General features: G+C 45.7%; 1 protein-coding gene across 1 annotated transcript in view; it reads right to left on the minus strand.

Annotated features, from left to right (window-relative positions):
- The window catches only part of TMEM178B (transmembrane protein 178B), a 384,552-nt gene that overhangs the window by 34,843 nt on the left and 335,687 nt on the right, over positions 1–14,022 (minus strand). Inside the window, exon 3 of the mRNA XM_037836011.1 lies at positions 9,238–9,375. Within this exon, the coding sequence (XP_037691939.1) occupies positions 9,238–9,375 (138 nt within the window). The remainder of the gene's footprint in view (positions 1–9,237; positions 9,376–14,022) is intronic.

A 14,022-nucleotide genomic window follows, 5' to 3' on the forward strand; every position in this document is an offset into this window, starting at 1 on the left:
GACTTAACTCTATAATTCTCACCACTTGAGATGCTTGAAGTAAGTACTATTATTAGCTCTGTTTTACATATGAGAAAATTGAAGCAAGGGGTAAAAGGCAGTTAAGTATCTTTCCCAAGGCCACCTGACTAGTGCTAGGCTCCTTGGGACCTGGAATAGGTCTCCGTGATAAAACCATAATTTCTCTTTGAAATGGATGATTCTACTTCCTGAACAAGAACTTCAACACCCAGTTAGGTGGCTGGGAATGGAAAGTGGCTCAAGGACAAGTATGGGCAGGGACATCTAAGAGACAAGGATTGGTACTTCCAAAAGGAGCTTTCCTGGGCACCTTCAGTGACCACCCTCCTTTCCTTCTCCTTCCAGTGTCTGTTCTGTCTTAACATTTCCATCTAGGAATCGAATGACAAAGCTTCTCTCTGCTTTGGAGAATATGTAATGCTTTGGCTTTGTCAAACATTTGGAAGGCATGTTATAGGGCATTCTGATGTGGCCTTTAACTGACTGGATTTGGGTCTGGAGGGCCCAGTCTGCTTACTGTTCTCTCCTGAATTCCTCATCTATAATGGGAGTAGCTCCTATTGGTGGCAAGGCTTGCAACTCCATTGGGATCTGTGGTAGTTTGGAGCTGCTATGTACCCCAGAAAAGGCCATGTTCTTTTAATCCATTCCTGACAGTTCAGACCTATTGTGGGTGGCACATTTTGATTATGTTATTTCAATTGAGATGTGACCCATCCCATTCAAGGTGGGTCTTAATCCACTTATTGGAGTCCTTTATAAGAGGATAAAACACATACAGAAGCTAAGAGATGAAATTGAGAGCAGCTCATGAGAAAAGCCCTGGAGAAGCTAAGAGAGGACCCACAGAAAACAGAGAGGAAGCCACTGAAGCCAGCCGCTGAAAGCAACAAAACCCAGATGAGAAGGACCAGCAAGTGCTGGCCATGGGCCTTCCATGTGACAGAAGTGTCCCAGATGCCGGCAGCCTGTCTTCAGAGTCCAGGTACCATCCTGTTGATGCCTTGAGTTGGACATTTTCATGGCCTAAGAACTGTAAATTGTAAGTTAATAAATCCCCATTGTAAAAGCCAACCCATTTCTGGTATACTGCATTCTAGCAGCCTTAGCAAACTGAAACAGGGTTTGTTTCACTTCAAGGTGAAAATGAAGCCTTCCTACTGCCTGCGCTTTCTGGAACGGTTAATCTTAGCCTTACCTTCTACATTAGGTAAGCCTGATGTTATCTCCTAACTCTGACGATGTGTCTCCTCTCCCAAACGTCTTTTACTGATATGATTTATCTCTCCAGGATTTGTTTTGAATGTTACTATCAAATGCCAATAAATATTCAAATATGCATGTTCCAAGAGGCAAGACAAATGTTTCAGGATATGAAGTAGTTTGCAAATCTCTGCATAGGATTTTGAAATAAAGGCTGTAAGACAAAAAGTCAGGAGAAGAGCTGTGATGTTCTAGTGAAATTTCACATGAAACAATAAAAGCAGTTTAGCAGTTTAAACAGATGGGTTTTATGCCAGAGTTGCCCTAGATTGGCTGTGATGGATTACTGACACTTCTTCTCTGCCTATCAGAATGGACTTCACTTAGAGTATACATGTAATAGAAATACAACCATTTAGCAAGGGTTTAGTATAAGCTTTGCATTATAGGAAGTCATTGGCTTATTGAATTTATTCCCCCTCGCTAGAACATTGAGTTTACATGGTCTTTTGCTCCATGTCTCCCCTCTCTTACCCATGAGTCATGAAGTCATTACCTGGAGTCATGAAGTTGGAGGCCTAGGCATATAGAAACACAGCTGTAGGCATGTTTCTTACTAGTGCTGGAACTTGGAATGGCAGTGGGGATAGGCTAGAAAGGGAAGGCTAATGGGGAAACGTGGATGCCGTTAAACTTTATAGGAGGACCTAAAATCATTTTGCTGCCTGAAAGAAACAGGCCTGCAGGCAAGACATCCATTGCCTTGGACTTTTCATTTCAGACCTGTAGGTTTTCACTAAGTTGCCAGGCCTTTATCAATGGCTCTGTCTATCAGAATAGGGGATGTTACACTGAGTATCTGAGGGTTTCACCTTACAGCTGCACTGCTCTCTGGAGAACCTGCTTGTGGGGGGATGGAGGGGGCAGTATAGGTGCTAGACATTTGGGTCTTGTTGGTTTTCAAATCATTGCAATCATTCAAACTTAATAGTCTGAGCTTCTTTAGGGCATTCATTCTCTTTGTTTCCCCTGGCTGACTGGGAAGGTTAAAAGGTCACACCAATCACAGGTGGTAGGAAAAGGGACTTTAATGATTTCTTTTTCCCATTACCACCCATGCCCTCAGTTCTGGCTACGGTCTCCTCCAAATGCCCCTTTGTGTTTTGAGAAGGGCAATAAAGGAAAGAGGAAAGTACAGGAGGAACAGAAAAGGAAATGGAGAGAAATTCTATGATCACTCTCATCTGCCTAGAAGTGCAGAAGCAGAGGCTTGCTAGTGTGGGGGGTGTCTAAAGCACAGGGGTTCACAGAGATTGTCACCATGGGGGTGCTAAAAGCAGAGGCAGCACAGGGGGCTCTAAAACTCAAGGCTGGCATCAGGAGCCAGGCTTTGCTACCAGTTCTGCCACTTACTAGCTGGGTGATTATTATAGACTGAATCATGTCCTCTAAAAAGATATGTTGAAGTCTAATTCTCCATACTTCAGAATGTGACCTTATTTGGATATAGGGTTGTTACAGATGGAATTAGGCAAGTGAAAATGTAGTCATACTGGAGTAGGATGGGCCCTTAATCCAATACGATTAGTATCCTTATAAGAAGGGAAAACTGGAAACAGACAGAGGAGTGAACACCATGTGACAACTGAGGCAGAGAATGCCATGTACTGCCAGCAAGCCACAGCTAGAATCAGGGAGAGAGGCATGGAACTGATTCTTCCCTACAGAATCCAGAGGGAAAATGGGCCTGCTGACATCTCAGTTTTGGACATCTAGCCTCTAGAGCTGTGAGACAATAAATTTGTGTTGTTTTAAGCCACTCATTTTGTGCCACTTTGTGGGCAGCCCTAGGAAACTAAGACAGTGACCAAGAACAGTTGACATAACTACTCTTCTCTGGACACACAAGGAGGGCCAACTGGGTGAAAGCTAAGGTCCCTTCCATTTCTACATTCTACAAATTCAAGTTAAAGGCAGAAAGCTGTTCACAAATTGACATACAATTCCCACTGTACTTCCAAAAGGAACTTGAGACATTTTATAACACAAGTACATAGATCCTAGGACTGCTCAGATAAAGATAAAGAGAGGGTATAGAATCCCGATGACAGGAAGATGATTAGACTTGGAACAGAGGATATGATCAAGGACTTTCTTGAAGAACTGCTGCTCTATTGAGAGAAACAAAATACTTTCTCTCTGTTGTACATAATTCACTCTTCCAATGCATTTGTTCGGCAAATATGTATTGAGCACATAGACACTATTCCTGACACTGGGGATATCTTGTGAACAAGGCAGACAAGGTCCTGGAGCTCATGGAGCTGACAGCTGTGTGGGTGGAGAAAATCAACAATGACATCATAGTAAAAACATTTCAGACACCTAGCAGCCAGATCTTGGTTTCTAGTATCATTCTCCAATAAAGGTACCAGGGCTCCTTCAAGAAATGGTTGGCTCTAGATTTGGGGCAAGGAATATATGAGTCTGGAGCATCCTGTAGTGCCAGAAAGTAAAGAGGTGCTCAAAAAACAAACAAGCCAAAAACACACTGATGGGGATATGTCCAAGGGGCACAGGAACTATCTGAAAGAGCTGCCAATAGACAAAGCCGGAAGAATTTGAACAAAAAATAAAGTAGTATTGGACTATAACCCCATGTATAAAATAAATATACATGCATACATACTGATAGGAATAAATGATTCAAAGTGATTAAATGGGAGAGAAGAGGTAAATGTCCCATACAGAAGAATTCCAAATAATTCATGTAGATATTCTGCCCTAAAGGAGAGGGAGCATAATTCTCCACTTCTTAAATGTGGAGAACACATGACTTCTTCCCAAGAGTACAGTGTGGAAAGGGGGATGGGGATAACTTTACAGTGGAGAAACCTGACAAATACTACTTCAGCCAGGTAATCAAGGTCAACATTAACAGTCATACATCATGTTGATAAGATATGATGGAAATGGCACTTTACCTCTGCTATCTTCTTGCTCCAAACCCATAATTCCAGTCTAATCATGAGAAAAACATCAGACAATTTCCAATAGAGAGGCATTCTACAAAACACCTGGCCAGCCCTCCTCAAAACTGTCAAGCTCATCAAAATCATGGAATGTGTGAAAAACTGTCACACCCAAGTGTTGCCTAAGAAGACATGACGACTAAATGTAATTTGGTGCCCTGTGTGGGATCCTGGAACAGAAAAAGGGCATTAGGTAAAAACTCAGGAAATCTGAATTAACCATGGACTTCAATTCATACTAATAATGCATCAATATTGGTTCATTAATTGTAACAAATCATAATAATATAAGATGTCAATAATAGAAGCAGGATGGGAAGAGAGGGGAGGGAATATGGAACTCTTTGTATGAGCCTCTCCATTTTTGAGTAAATCTAAAACCGTTCTAAAATATAAAGTGTATTAAAAACAGGCAGGGAGGGTTCTAAAAGTCAGAGATGAAGAATTCAGAGACTCTCTCCCTCATGCTGTTCTTGAAGAAGCAAGCTTCCATGTGTTTTACAGCTAGAAGTAAATGCATTCTGCCAACAACAGAATCTTGAAAGAGGACCCCAAGCCTCAGATGATACCCCACCCCAGCTGCCACAGTGACTGAAGTTTTGGGAGACCCAAAGAAGAGACCCCACCAAGCCATGCCTGGAATCCTGACCCATGGAACGGTAAGATAATAAAATTTGTTGTTTGAAGCAGCTAAAAAATCAAACAAAACATTTCAGAAAGTGGTGAATGCAGTACAGAAAATTAACTAAAATGCAGAGTGACTGGGTGGCTCCATTCAATAGGGTGGTTGGGGACACCCTCTCTGAGGGGGTGACTTAGAGGCTGGAAACTGAATCATAGGAAAAAGCCAGGCCCAGGAGGTAAAACTGAGTGTGTTCCAAGACAGAAAGACAGCCAGAGTGGTTGGAGTGACTTGAGTGAGGGGAAAGTGATAGGAAAGGACAGGAAAGAGGCAATAGAGTCAGATTACACAGGACCTCTAAAACAGGGTAAGCTATTTGGTTTGAGTTCAAATGGAAGCCATTGGACATAGTGAAGGACTGTTTGCAGGGTGGCCAAGGTGGAGGCAGGTGGTCCAGGCAAGAAGCTGCACAGCACTGACCTAGACAAAAGACCACAGAGTCTTAGGCCCGAGTGGTGGCAGAGATGATGGAGTCTTCTGGCGAGTGTAGGAGGATATGTGAGAGGGATGCTGGTGGGGTGGGGGCATGGATTGGATGTTTCTCCTCATCTTGTGGATCTAGGTGCATGCTGGCTCAGAGGTAACCCAGCTAGTGAATTACAAGTAATTATAGCAGTCACCTGCTCCCTCGCCATGCTGCTTTCCCCAGTGTGATCCTGTTCCCTGAGCTTTTGAACACCACTGCTGATTCATCAAGACACTTGTCTTGGCAGTTGGTGGCTCCCAATGGTGTTGTGCCAACCTGGGCTAGATTCCCCTAGAGGCACTACCAAAGGGGAAACTAGATCCCACCCAACCACCCCAGCCTCCTGGCTTGACAAAGCTGCCCTAGTTAATTCATTGCCTCCTCTAGCTTGAGTGTTAATGAAACTATTTGTTGCTAGTTATTTCACAGGGTGGGGATGCTCTTTCGTTAACTCGAGAAATAGTTAAATCTGGAACATGGAGGCACCCAACACAAGCCATCTTCCTTCATATTGGAACAGGGAAGAGGCTGTGGATAGAATTCTTCCATTTTTTATCTTGGCACTGGCAGTTTCACCCAAAAACAACTGCAATTCCATCTGCAGACTCTTGCCTCCAAATTTACCTTTTGCCTTCTTGCCTTTTCCTCCTCTTCCACCTGACCACCGCACCCATGCCTGGGCAGCTCCAAGCACTTCTGCTGCTAGTCCAACAGCTGCTCTCAATCCAGCTCAATCTAACCTCAACTGTACCTGCTTGAAACCCCAACCTGGGTGAAAGCCAAGGCTTTGGGGCCTTTATGTTCCACTTTGCCATAACTATCATTATCCGACTGGTTGACTGTTTTGCTGTGTCCATGAGGTGGCTGCCACAGGGGGCCAACTCGTCATGCTCCTCAGCAGGGTGGGGACCAGTCAGGTTCTGGGACGGGTTGGTGCTGATATGTCTCTTTTTGACACTTGGGGTTCCTACAGGTCAAGGCCTAAGTTCAGGGTTGCTGGCAAGCCAGCACCAGAATACTACAGATTCTGGGAGAAAGTATGGCCCAGTGACACCTCGATGTTGGACTTCCAGACTCCAAACTCTGAGCCAATAAATTTCTCTTGTTTAAGCCAATCAGTCTGTGGCGTCTGTCACAGCAGCCCTGGCAAACCCGGGCACTACTTAAAAAAAGAGTGTATGTCTTGGGAGAGCAGATTTATCTGGGCTCCTTAGTAATCAGGACCTAGATGGGCTGTCACAGAAATAATTAAGGCCCCATTATAATGCTGCCTTATCTCTGGCTGCATCAGGATTTGAGAAACAGTCATAAGAGGCCAAAGAGAAACAAGTAGACAAATCATGAGAGGTCTTGGCCAACATAGTGCATCCTAGTACCATAAACTATTAATTAGAACTGGAGAGCACTTCAAAGTTCACCTATTCTACTAGTTCTCAACCCTGGCTGCACATTAGCATCACCCCCAGAAGTTCTGCTTGAATTGGTCTGGGGTAGGGCCCCAGCATCAGAATTTTTACAGGCTCTCCAGGTGATTCTAATGTGCAGTAAAGTTGAGAACCACCACCCAGGGCAAGGGTAGGCAATGCTCTTGCTCATTTGCCCTGTAGGAAGGGGCCTTGGATTCCTTATCAAACCCAGGGGCACTCAGACTGTTTTCCCTAGAGCCCTAGGCTTCTGGGAGGTGCCTCAGCAGTCACAGGGGACAGGGCTCCAGGCAACTACCTCCCCTTCATTATATCTGAGATGACCTTCACTGTTTGTCCTCAAACTTCTCCTGGGAAAATTCTCACCCAGGGTCTCAGGTGAGTGAGAAGTGTCCCAGTGACCCCAAATCCCCAGTGCAGCTGTTGGCCCAGTCAATCAACTCTGGGTGACCCATTTATTATCTGGCCAGTGGTGCGTGGCCTGGTGGAAAAGATGAGTCAGCCAATCAGATCATCTCTGTCTTTCTCTGGAAGTGGAATGAAGCAGCACAGAGGAAGCTGTCAGTGAGTTGCAAGTGCCTGGAGAATTAATACCTGGGCCGGATATGAGCTTTGGGTCAGGCCTGAAGAAAGAGAAGAAAGGAGAACATGTGCAGGGAGACACAAAAGCCAGGAAAGAGGAGGAGACAAAAGAGTGTCAGCTCCCAGAGCCCTCTGTATTCCTTCTCTGCCCGGGGCCTGTTTGCTCAGCCTTCCCTGGGATTCCTGAGAGACCTCTCCACAGCCTTACAAAAGCCCTGCTTTACTGCATCCAGTCCTTGTATATCCGAATGAGTCTTAGAACACTCACCACAAACAGAATCACTCCACTTTTATCTCTTTACATTAGGGGGTCCACATAGGATTTTGACTGGAATGGAGGAAATCAAGGATTCTGCTATTGCTTAAACATAGCATAGAAATCATCAGCCTGGTTTGACCCCCTTGTTTTACTGAAAAGGACACCTAGGCCCAGAGAAGGCTGATTTTGCCCCTTGTCACTGTGAGAATCCAGAAGGAGGGGTGTGGGGACTGCTAGAAATAGCCACCACTCCCCCCCGCCACCTCCTCTGCCCCAGCCTCTGCCATAGCCACAGGTGTGGGACCCACCAGAGAGAGCAGTTCTGGGAACAGGACATCTTGATTCTCGGAAGGCAGAGAGTTCGGTAGGCCTGGGTGTTATCTCCTTGGAAAGCCCCCACTTGACCTTGGCATAGAAGGTTGTGCTTAGAGGAGACAACCTGCAATTCTCTTCTCCTCCCCTAACCCTTAGCTCACTATCCACCAGAGATCTCTCTGTACACCTAGAGGGACAGGCCCTCCTTTCCACAGCTTGACCCAAAGATGAGGAGTCAGCACTGGTCACTTCTCCATCTCCCACCTCTGCTCAGAAACCCAGAGCCAAGCAGTCCTCACAAGGGACCTGAGTTGAACAGATGAACATGGTGTCTATGGTCTAAATCACATTTGTTTCCACTTTTCCTCCTTTCCATATATTAATTATAATTCCCCCTGTTCTCCCTCTAAATAGTTCCATACTAGTTATGATTCATTAATCTACCTTTCCCTGAGGAGTAGACTGTGATGGACATAGCCCATGGTGAACTTCAGCTTTGGGCTGAAATTTAAACCAGGAGACCAAAAAACACATTTTAGCTTTTAAGAGAAAAAAAGAAGCATATGTAGATTATGGATTAACTATTACTTCCCATGGACTGAAACCTGTTCTCTCATAGCTACATAGTTTTCTTTATATACAACACCTTTATAAGGACACTGGAATTGGTGGTGTGGCCACATCAGTAGAGAGCAAGGGAGAAAGATATAAGAGGGAGTACAGTCCTGTCCCAACACCCTTGGAGTGCCTTACTTGAAAGGGGGAGTGGCATTAGGACTCATGAATCAAGGATGAAGATGGGCTTTTGAAGGGGAAACTGCGCAGACAGCACCTCACTCCTGCATCTGACCCCAAAGTATAGGGCCTGTGTGGGTAAAATGCTGGCATACTTCCTGGGTTCAGACTTTCTCCAGGGCTGATATCGCAATCAATGCCATCACCACAGAGCCTCAAAGTCATTTTGATGAGTGTCTCCCTTCCACACCAGGAAGTCAGATTCCCCGAGGATAAGGACATGTCTTATTTTCCTTTGCATCCCCAATAGCTGGCACAGTGATAAGTAGCTACGAGGAAACCCCTCTCCCCAAAAAATGTTTGATGAATAACTGAATGAATAGAAGAATGAACGAGAAGAGCCCCACTCAAGTCATGGTCCTCATCTTCTGGGCCCTGTTGACAACTTCCCAGAATTTCAGTAATGAGGTACATTCTTCCCCCACAATGAGGGGAGCCACCCAGGCCTGCAGCCTTACCTCCCATGAGGAAGAGGAGCCCTGCCACATACTGCATAAGGCCTCGGTCCCAGCAGCAGCCGAGCACCCCGATGATCCAGCCGAAGAGGATGATGGCCACTGCCATGCCCATGAAGCCGGCCGTCATTCTGCGCAGGTCTGTGGGGAAGCAGGCGGGCAATGGTTAGCATAAGAGCCTGGAATTCAGGGTTAGGGTCAGGGTGCAGCCCAGCCCAGCTCTGGTGCTGGAGGGCAGAGGAGGGCACTGCAGCATCACACAGGTTCACATAACTAACTTCATCCTTATGTACAAAAAAATGCCTGGGCTGCTTGGTTCACAAACACAGGGAGAGCAAATAATCATGGTTGTCATACATTAGACACATCTCTTGTTCCAGACACAGCACTAAGTCTTTCTGATGCATACATCATGATGTTATGAGACAGGTACTGTACTGGTTTGGAGCTAGGTACCCCAGGAAAACACATTCTTAGACTTGGTCCATTCCTGCGGGTGTGCACCCATTGTAAGCAGGACCTTTTGATGAGGCTACTTCAGTTACGTGTGTCCCACCTCAATCAGGATGGGTCTTAATCCTGTTACAGGAGGCCTTTATAAGCAGAATGAAATTCAGACACAGAGAAAGCCACGGAGGGAGTAACCAGAAACTGACAGTCAACAGAACTGGAAGAAAAGGGAGAGACCAGAGAGGCTGCCATGTGCATTGCCATGTGATGGAGGAGCCAAGGACCAAAGATCACCAGCAGCCAGCCCCAGAATGTCAGTCTTTGGGAAGAAAGCATCGCCTTGATGACATCTTGATTTAGACTTCTCCTAGCCTCAAAACCATGAGCCAAATTATTTAAGCCAACCCATGCATGGTATTTGATTTAGCAATGAAGAAACTATAACAGGTAGTCTATCCCTATCTGAAAAATGGAGCTCAGAGATACTTGCTAAAAGAGGTAGAACAGGGATTGAAACTCAGATCTATGAGTCCTGGATCCTAACTACAGCTTCATTCCATCTCTTGGAGAAATGACTGAGAGAATTGGGAAGGGGCTTGGCAGCCTGGCTTCACATGCCAACAACTCCCTCTTCTCCTCTCCTCCAGGGTTATGCTGATCTCTCCATGAGGTTCAGTAGGAGGTTCAGTATTCTGTTCTTTTACCTCCAAGCTGGTACTCAGGAACTTATCTCTCCATGCATGTAGGATTTCAAGGTGGGGAGCCATACTTCTGGCTCTCAGATTGAACCCCTTTCCCTGGCACCATTTTTATGCCTGCCTCAGGCCCTCAACCCCCAGGTTAGCCCAACTTTCCTGGTCAGGCCCTTCCACGCCTCACTGACCCCCACATCAGACAGAGCCTGGCTGGCTGTGGGTGCAGGGAGGAGGAGAATTGTCTGGATGCAGTATTTTTAGCAGCAAGGAATGGGCAGAGCTGCTATTGTGTCTCAGTCAGCCACATGCAGCATCTTGCTTGGCTTCCTCCTGGTTCCCTCACCTGTCCTTGTGTACCCAGAGGCAGCCAGGGCTGTATCTATGGACATCCATCCCATACACCAGCTGCTTTTGCCTTCCATGCACATTTTTCTCTTCCCACATTCCTTTCCTAGAATTGAGCCTCCTTGCTTTCTCCTGGCTAATATGCCAGCTCCTTGTCATGCTATCAATTCCTTTCACCTTGCCCTAATACCTACCTAGAGCCCCCTTCGACACCTCTGTTGTCTGGGATGCATTCACCCCCCACATCTGAGCCTACCCACCATTCCCAAGCCCAGAGCATGTAACCAAACCAGAAGCAAAGCCTTTTTCCCTGGGCCTCTGCCCAAGGGTCCATGCTCCCCAGTGGGGATGAGTGGCGGAGGAGACCAGAGCAGCCCGTGGGCATTCCCTCTCTCCAAGGAAGTGGGAGGTGAAACAAACCATATCAATGCCCCCATGCAGGCACACTGACTGCTTCCTGGGCCATCTCTTCTCATCCCTGAGAAACAAATACCCATCAAGTTTTGGTGGGGAACAAAACCCTCATGAGGGCATCACCTCCTTCCCCTCTGTTCCTCTCTCTTACCCTGGCCACTCACTTTGGGAAGCCATGGCAAAGCAAACAAAAAGATCCTTAGCATGGCTTGGATTGAGGACTCATCAGTAGATGGATTTGATCCAGCCTCCTTTTCCTGAGGTTGATGTTCAGATACAGGCAACCCAGGCCTTAGGTACGGGAAGGAAGCTGGGCTGGGAATGGGGAGGGACAGAGCAAAGGAGGGGAACAACAGCCCTTTCCCTCTGGTGCAGAGAGGCCTGCTGTACTCTCCTGCCTGGAGAGGAAGCAGGACAGGGCCCTCCATGCCCAGATCTACTGGGAGTCACAGAGCAGTCTCCTACCCTCCCCAGTTCACCTTTATCTTCCCCCAGGTGACCCAGGAATGCCTGACTCAGCCAGGTAGAAGTAATACTCATTATAGTAATTAATGGAACTGTCAACGATGCCTAATTATCATGCTACTAATTGCTCATATCACGAAATGTGTCAGATGAAACTTTGTTAAAAGTGTCTTTTGGTTACCATTTTTATTCAGCTCCCTATGGTCGTCCTCTCTCCTCCATTGGTCCAGAATCTTTCTCCCTGGCTACCAGCCCTCTTTTTCTATTCACTACCACTACACAGATCACTGGGTGATTTGGACTTGAGCTACCTCCTCAGCGGAGAAAGATCCTTACCTGACATGTAATCCATTTGGATTAATTTCTGGAACCAGAATACTCTTTGCTACCAATACTACTTCTACTGTCCTCTGTAGTCAAGGAAAAGGAGGTGATGGGAATGGGAAGTGAGAAGCTAGAGTATTTTCAGTGTAAAAGAGATTTCCCCCAACAGGAGGTATAAAAGGTCAGGAAATTCCTCTTACAGGCCCACGTGAAACCACTGGTTCCTTTTTCAGTGCATGGAAGGTTTCTAGGAGAAATCTTGCCCTTTTGGCGGCACCAGAGGTGGACAAGCCTGCTAAGGCCATTAGAGCCCCACCTTGCTCACTAGGGGTGTCTCCTAGTCCCTCCCCACACCTCTCCCTTAACACACCCATGCCCCCTCCCTCCTGGGGTTCTGCACACCCAGGGGAACAAAGGTACTGCCTGGGGGATTAAATGGATAATGTATTACATAAGGTGTGTCCACTTTGGCCAGAATGGAAATATGGGCTGGGCAGGAAAACAAAGGAAAATGCAAATTGGAAAAAAGGTAAGGTTGTAATTACTAAAGGATGAGAATAAAATGTACTACTTAGAAGAAAAGAGAGGAAATGGCAGAAAGGCAAAGAAATAGAGAGAACAACTCCTCTCCCACTTTCTTCCGAGACATATGATAGAGTCCTATCTGTTTCAGGTCAGGGGTGGGGGTGGAGGTGGCATTGTCGTCCTCTAGTACAGATTAAGCACACTTGGCTGTCTCCCAAAGAGTTTTGTCAACAAGAGCTGAGGGTCTTGTGCTAAATTGCTGATCTCGAACGAGGGATGAAAACCAGAGATCGTGCTTGTGTATTTCCACTGACCCATTATGATTTTCACTATCACTCTGTGAGCTTGATTTTGCCAAAGCTGTGCTTAGAAGGCTGGTTATTTTGTCCTTAAACCTATATAGTAATGCAGGGCAACAACAATTTATAAGGTAAATAGGACAAGAAATATTCCTATTTTACAGATAAGGAAAGCAAAGTCCAAAGAAATTGAATAATGTATTGATGAGCAGTCTCAAATGTAACGAACAAAAAGAAAAGTGAGTTAAGTTACTGACTTGTGTGCGAAAACAAAATTAAAAACCTATTGGTTTATAATGACAGATTGGATGAATGTATCTAGCATTTCTTCCTCCTAAATCAGGCCAAAACTACGATTAAGAGATTATTTGTTTTAAAGATAGAAATCCACAAGGATGAGGAAAAATAAGAAGAGGGACAACAACAAAAGCTGCAAAGCTGATGGACCAGTGTAATTGACTTAGCAGAACTAAAGAGCTAAATCTAAAGCTAGCAGCGAGAAAGGTAAAAACCAGCCTGCAGAATCCCCAAAAGGCTCCTAAACTAATACCAGTGGGTTCCTTTGGATCAGGTAGTTAAGAAGGGCAGGGCATAAAATAAGGAGGATTTGGTGAAAGTTGTTTGAGAAGGAACTAGATCCCTATATCCCTTCACCCATTCCACATCACTGGGTAAGTATCTCCCCCATCACCCCTTGAGAATTTTATGCTCTGGGAGGGAGCAAAAAACAGACAATTTAGGACTGGGAGTTACAAGCTCAGGTGAGGGTCAGGGTGTTGTACTGAAGTTCAGTAAATGCCCTCGTGGTGGCTTGAATAGAGATCCCCAACAAGATACGCCCGTGTCCTAACTCCCAGCACTTATAAATGGGACCTTATTTGGAAGTTGAGTCTTTGCAGATGTAATTAAGTCAAGGATCTCAAGATCATCCTGGGTTTAGGGTGGGCCCTAAAGCCAGTGACTAGTGTCCTTATAGGAGAAAGGAGAGACTCAGAGACAAAAGGAGAAAGCCATGTGAAGATGGAGATAGAGTTGGAAAGATGCATCATCAACCTCAGAAGCACCCAAGATTGCCAGAGCCACCAGAAGCTCAGAGACAGGCATGGAAAAGATTTTCCTTCAGAGACTCCACCAACCCTGCTGACTTCTAGTTTTCAGAACCATGAGAAAATAAATTTCTGTTTTATTCAGCCACCAAATGTGAGGTCACTTTTGTGGCAGCCCTAGGAAACTCATACCACCCTCATAGAGGGTAAGTGACTGGGTACATA

The sequence above is a fragment of the Choloepus didactylus genome, chromosome 5 (assembly GCF_015220235.1).
Source record: "Choloepus didactylus isolate mChoDid1 chromosome 5, mChoDid1.pri, whole genome shotgun sequence".
Classification (NCBI taxonomy): Eukaryota; Metazoa; Chordata; class Mammalia; order Pilosa; family Megalonychidae; genus Choloepus; species Choloepus didactylus.